At 39.0% G+C, this 6,685-nt stretch overlaps 1 protein-coding gene across 1 annotated transcript in view; it reads left to right on the top strand.

Annotated features, from left to right (window-relative positions):
- MTUS1 (microtubule associated tumor suppressor 1) overlaps nucleotides 1–4,873 on the top strand; it is a 90,195-nt gene extending 85,322 nt beyond the window's left edge. Inside the window, exon 8 of the mRNA XM_008572383.1 lies at nucleotides 4,144–4,873. Coding sequence (XP_008570605.1) covers nucleotides 4,144–4,202 — 59 coding nt within the window. The 3' untranslated portion in view covers nucleotides 4,203–4,873. The remainder of the gene's footprint in view (nucleotides 1–4,143) is intronic.
- The last annotated feature ends 1,812 nt before the right edge of the window (nucleotides 4,874–6,685 follow it).

The following is a 6,685-nucleotide window of genomic DNA, read 5'->3' on the forward strand; positions in this document are numbered from 1 at the left end:
TGGGGTTATAGTTTAACAATATAGGCTGGTAACATTCAGTGAAACAAGCAAAGTGACATTCTATAAGGCAATTTAAGTGGTCCACCAACAAAAGCTTGATCTTAGCAAATGTTGCTTCTCCCTACAGCAGCTTCCCAGTATCTTTACATATCAATCAGTAACTTGTCTGTCTTTGAGCCAGCAGCCTTGCTGTGTTACAATTCTTTACCTTACAACAGAGAGTATAGCCTGGGGAAAATTACCTGTTTTTTTGCAAGGTCAACATTTTATATGTACTTTTAAGAAGTTAGACTAAACCTGAAAGTATAAGAAACTAGGCCCTGTGAAATATGTTTGCTTTATAGTATACTCCGCAGTAATGTTTTGAGATTCATCTGTGTTATTATGTGTATACTCTGATCTTTTTAACATGTCAAGTACTTTTCCACACCACCTCATAGTCTTCATTATGGTCATGTGTAATGACTACAGGAAAGTCTATTGTATGGAAGTAGAGGCTGAGTATTCATTATCCAAAATGCTTAGGACCAGAAGCGTTTTGGATTTCAGATTTTGGGGGGTTAGGGATTCTCAACCTGTACTGTAACTTCACTTACCCCTAAAATGGTGTCGTAGTGTAGCAGATATTTCACCGTCAGCTGTTTTCTCCTCTGTTCCCAAGTTTTCAGCACTTCTCTAAATGGTGATGACTCACTGATCTGTTTCTCCAGTCTTCTCCTTGCCAAGCTGCAGAGGCATTTTTCCTGGTGGGGCACTGCCTCCAGGTGAGCAGCCCAGTGTCATCAGACCTTCCTGGCTGCCCAGCCCCTCGCTCCCTGAGTGCTCTGCAGTGTCTCCTCATCCAAAACTGTTTCTCAAACAGCTTCTGTGTGGGCATGGTAATTCACTCACCACCCATGCTAACAACTGCAGTCCTGCTACTTTTCCTCCATCCTCCACATGCATATTTGTCTGTGTCCCTAATGTCGCTCAGATCCATCCCTCCTCAGCATTCTGGCTGCTACTGTTCTAATTACATCCCCATAACTTCTCACCTGGAAGATACCACAATCGCCACCCAGCAGGTCACCTTGCCCCAGGCTCACTTCTCTCTATGCACTACCAGGACTATGCTTGTAGTAAGTCTGACATGTGTCATTTACTGGACATTTTAAACAAACATAAATGACTCCATTTTGGCTTTGGGGAAAAGTCCAAATGTACTAAAGCACGCCATTGGTGACTTGATCGACTGTGACCTTCCAGTTCAACTTCTCGTCTGGACGGGCTCTCCCTTTTCTTTCCTCTTCCCAGATCCCAGCCATAGATTCATTCATTCCTCTTATCCATTTTTTTTTTTTTTTGCACATCTTATTCTCTCTGCCTGAAATGCCCTCTCTTTTATCCACTACCCTTCTGTTTGGGGCCTCTCAAACAGTTCATTTTTTAAGTCCTAGCTAAAACGTCTTGTCTGCAGTTGAGTTTTGCCCAAATCTTTTAAGCAAGTTAATTACATCTTCTACTCTGCAAAGTACTTTGTACACACTTACGACTTTGTTCTATTAGTTATTTGTTTATAGACCTCTTTTCACCATCCAGAGCTGTGAGCTCTTCAAAGGCAAGGCCAATATCGCCTTCATTTTTGTAGGTCTACCATCTTGTGCCTGGCATTTAACCAGCTGCTTAGACCTCAGTGAATGACTGATTTTACTACCGAGGATGGTAACTAGGGAAAGGTGGTTCTCTCCTTATAATAACGTTAGTACTCAATGGTTTTCCTATAAACTGTCTAAAAATAAAATTTCTATCTTTAGGAATGAATTATAATAAAAGCTATAATTCTCCTCAGTACATTCTATATTATGTCTGACCATCTCAGTTAATCCTCAGATGATTTTGAAAGTGTCAGCCTTTGAAATAGGTTACAGTTAAATTTAATGGTCTACATCCACAATAAGCATTTTGCTTCTGATATAGGGGGAAATTGAGTCATTCTGATTCTGTCTAGAGTTGCATTGAATAACAACTGGTGTAATAGAGGATCATAATTATGATATTTTAAGATTTTTGTTGCTTTTCATTAATGTTAATCTTTGGAGTCACATTTATCTAAATTAAGAAAAAAATATATTGTATTTCAGAATTATTTTTGAGCCATCAGAATTAACAGCTAAATCACATCTTTTTGTACACTAGTCTTGATTGTTTCTATTTCATGTAACAAATGGGAATTTAACCCTTAATTTGCTTAAAAAAAAAAAAAAGCACCTGGCATTCCCATAATAATTGTGTAAAAGACTACAGTTGACCCTGGAACAACGTGACAGTTAGTGGTGCCAACCCGCCACACTGTCGAAAATCCACGTATAACTTGATTTCCCAAAAACTTAACTACTAGTAGTCTACTGTTGACTGGAAGCCTTACTGATAAAGTCAATTAACACATGTTTTGTATGTATTATATACTGTATTCTTACAATAAAGTAAGCTAGAAAAAGAAAATGATATTAAGAAAATCATAAAAAAGAGAAACTTTTCCAGTATATTTATTGGAAAAAAGAGGATCTGCACAGTTCAAACCCATTTTGTTCACGGATCAGCTGTAATTGATTTTGTACTTTGTGTGTAAAAATTATGAGCTAGGTATGGCAGTATCATGAATTGGGTGCCTGCTCATTCCTAACAAGTATTGTTCAGCTCTAAGTCTACTGGTTCACATTTTATTAAAAAAAGAAAAAAAGAGGAAAGAAATGAAGGCTTAGAAGTTAAGTAGCTTTCCTGCCAAACAGCTAGAAAGCAAACTTTGAATAAGAACCCATGATGGCTAGACTACCAAACGCCTGATAATCACAACAGGGGAAGTTTGAAGAAACTGCTTGAAAGGTTGGTGAAATAAACACTATAGTTTGCATTAATAACTATTTTTAGAAACTTTTTCTTCTAATCGAGAGTTTGAGAAGTATTGTTAAATTGGAATATGTCTTACTGTTACCTATCAGAGCACTGTGACTTACCAAAAACAGTATATTGCCAAGAGCAGTATACAAATTGTCTAGTCAACACTTAACCAGTGTCTGTGAACTTCAGGCTACCTCACACCTTATGGAATGTGTTAATTCTTTTACTGTTCTGGTTTTGTCTACAATTTTGGTTTAACAAGGCTGTGTATTTAAAGTAATTTTAAAACTCTTTATAGCTAAGTCACTTTTGAGTTGCAGATTTCCAGAAATGATTTTTTTAAAGTAGATTTTAGTTAAAAAAAAAAAAAATCTATTAATCTAATGAAAAATATGTGTACACCAAAACAGAGCTCTTTATCTCATTGAGTTGTTTGAAGATGGAGTGATAGCCACCTCGAACTTAGCTCATTCTTTTTTTATTCTTTTCTGTCCTAAATTTGGACTTTGGCTCTATGTATAAGTAAAATGTCATGTTCTCTCACCTGCAGCGATGCAAGATATTACCAGCAGTGTCTGTTTTTGAAAGCCCATTGAATAGTCTTTGTAGTCCTGTTCCTTGTCCAAATCCAGACTCTTCAACTTTTGATTTTCCTAATTTAATGTCATTTGTCTAGAGCAGTAGTTCTTGAGCTTCAATGTGTAATAAAGTAGACCACATTAAAATGCACATTCCCCATTTTTACACCTATCAATTCTGACTCAGTTGGCTTGGAACAGAGTCCAGAAGTTTGCACTGTCAAGGATTCTGATGCAGGTGCTCCTGGACCACACTTTGACACTGCATTTGCTGTCTAGAATTTTGTTTCATGTATGTAAAAAACTGTATATAAATCAAGTAAGCATAGTAAGAATAATATCAACCATGTAGCTCCAACGAAATTAAGTCCATTTTTGTAAATAGGCTTCCAAATGTTATGCATGCCAAGGGCTTTTACCAGCTCTTTTGACCCTTTGCCCTAAAAATGATTCATCAGGGAGGAGGAGAGGTAGAACAGTACTTGACTCAAAATCACCTTTTTATTAACATTAAATTTATTATTGCAACGTGATTTCTTTAAGTCTAACTCATTTTTCTCAGGCCCCAATCTCAGCATATTGTGAGTTATTCAGCCATACTTTTGTCACTGATCACTTTTCTCCCTAAGTGTTTTCATTTGTACATGGAATGTTTGCTGTTGTGTTAAGGAGAGCATCTGTTTTGCAGCATGTTGCTGGCCAGGGAAGAACCAGAAAAACAGCAAAGCCTTTTCAGACTTTCCTTGAACAGGGGGAAGAGAAGCCTTGGCAGGAAGTGGAGGCCCAGCTGGGACCTGTGCTGGAAGATCAGCTTGAAAAGAGGCTGTGTGGGCCAGATCAGCCCACTTGCAAATAAAACTTTGTCAAGACTAATCAGCATAGGGGGAAAAAAAGATAACTTTTTACCTGCCTTATCTTGCAGTCTTTTCAGCAGTGCTTCCGCAGGAGAATTTAGCCCTAATGCCTCAAGGTGTCCGCTGTATGTGTGAGTTAACATCACTCTTCTGGATTTCAAGTTGGGAACATTGCCAGGCAGATCCTGCTTGAGATTCTGTGCATGGAGCTCAAAGAGGCTTGAGTTCTAGACCCAGTTCTGCTATTCCAGTTTCCTCTTTAGTGGAATGAGATTTATGACAATGCCTGTTTTATTCACTCAAGCATTGTTATATTATGTGAAACAGTAAAGGTCAGAGCACTTTGTAAAGTATGAAGTGAGTTTTAAAGGTAAAGTGGTAATATTTATGGGAGAATTGATTTGATAGTGCAGGCATTTTGTAAAGTAAATTCCTAATAAGTTAAAGTTAGTGGAAGACTTTGAAATTGGTTCATATTAATTCATTGATACAGTGCCCGAGAGCAATCAGAAAGCCATTTGTAGCTAATTTTGAAATTCGAATAAAAGACCCTTGTCTACCACATATCTGCCAAATTGCTTGGTTATTTGAAAACATGTCTTTGGGGAAGCAAAATCTGGATCTTTTATGAGTAGGTGATCATTCCACAGTGTGTGAAGACTTGCTCTACAAAGTATAATAATAACTCCGTATTTCACTTTATTGTCACCAAACTGTAAGTTTGGCAGAACGGGTCGTATTTATTCCTATCTTGTATTTCAGGACACTGAGGCCCAGAAAGTTTGATATGCCTGTTTGTTGGACAGTCTAGGGTCCCACCTTCTGCAGTTCTATAGACTACTGCCCTTCCATAAAGTGTCTACTTACTTTTAAAAAAATGGTTTCTTGGCCACCTTGTTCAGTGATATCACTGCCTCCAATTTTATTTTATTTTATTTTATTTTTTTATTATTATTTTTTTTAAAGATGACCGGTAAGGGGATCTTAACCCTTGACTTGGTGTTGTCAGCACCACGTTCACCCAGTGAGCCAACCGGCCATCCCTATATGGGATCCGAACCTGTGGCCTTGGTGTTATCAGCACCACACTCTCCCGTGTGAGCCACAGGCCGGCCCACTGCCTCCAATTTTAAAACAGATTAGACCCTGCTTTAAGTGTCGCCAACATACTCACTTGCCCTGGAAGTATGTCATGATAGGATTTCCTTTCATAGAGTAATATTACGAAATAACCGTTCTACTCCAGTAGAAGGTGGTTTCCCCTTTTGCGGTTCTGGGGTTGGGGTACAGGAGAAGTAAGATATAAGAAAGTTATGTTTACCCTGAGAAGTGTATGGACCGTGAGCTGTTGAAGCAAGGAGTGAAGGAGCCCAGAACCAAGTGGCTGGCTTCCCAGGTGGCCAGAGAGGGACTGAGAGAGGGACCCAAAGCAGGCAGGCTGAGTTGAATGCCTGCGTCTCATGTGCCTCATAGACGGTGAACTCTGGGACAGGAAGGGTCACCACCCACAGCAGGCTGCCAGGTGCACCTAGGGAAAGCGGGTGTTCAGGAGGGGAGGGAGTCATCCTGTTTTCTTGTTTGTCTCTTCTCTCTGTCACAGTCTGACCTCCCATGTGACCCTACCTCCCCAGTTTTATTTCTCCTTTCCTTCGTTATATTTTAGGTCTGGTTTAGACAAAATCTCTGGAAAATTCTATTGCATATAGTGTCAAGAACAGTAGCAGTAGAAAGGAAAGGCTTGAGGTGGATGTACGTACTACACTGTAACACCCTGTCATCTGTGCGTGCACATGCATACTTATCTTCTTTGAATACTAGACAAGCAGTGCTTCTTTTTAACTGTTATTTTCTGTAATGGAACCCCAGGGGTGTCTTTGAGAAATCTTTAAACACATTTGAACAGGTGGACTCTTGCAAGGCTAGTAATGCTAACAGTAACGTTTATCCAGACACTTGCCTGTGCCAGGCTGGGCCAGGTGCTTCACGTGTCTTGTCTCATTTAACCCTGTAGGGAAGGCACTAAATATTACCTCCATTTTTAAAATGAGGAAATGCAGACTTAGAAAGCTTAAGCACTTTGCTCAAATCATGTAGCAGGTAAGTGGTGCAGCTGAGATTTGATCCTAAGTATTCTGACTCTTTTCTATTAAGACATATATTTATGTTCTTCAGCATTAAGATATTTTTAGTTGTCTCATAATGAAGTGTGCTACTCGGATGTAAAGAGAAAGTTCTGTATCGTTTCAAAAGGATATTAACAGTGTAGGGCCATGGCTGTAATGTTTTTCTCTGTACAGTACATTTATCAGTCAGCGAAGGGACATGAGTCTCTGTGAGATGGAAATAAGAAAGGTCTGACCTCCCCTTCTTAGGAAA

The sequence above is a fragment of the Galeopterus variegatus genome, unplaced genomic scaffold, assembly GCF_000696425.1.
Source record: "Galeopterus variegatus unplaced genomic scaffold, G_variegatus-3.0.2 Scaffold778, whole genome shotgun sequence".
In the NCBI taxonomy this organism is placed as follows: Eukaryota; Metazoa; Chordata; class Mammalia; order Dermoptera; family Cynocephalidae; genus Galeopterus; species Galeopterus variegatus.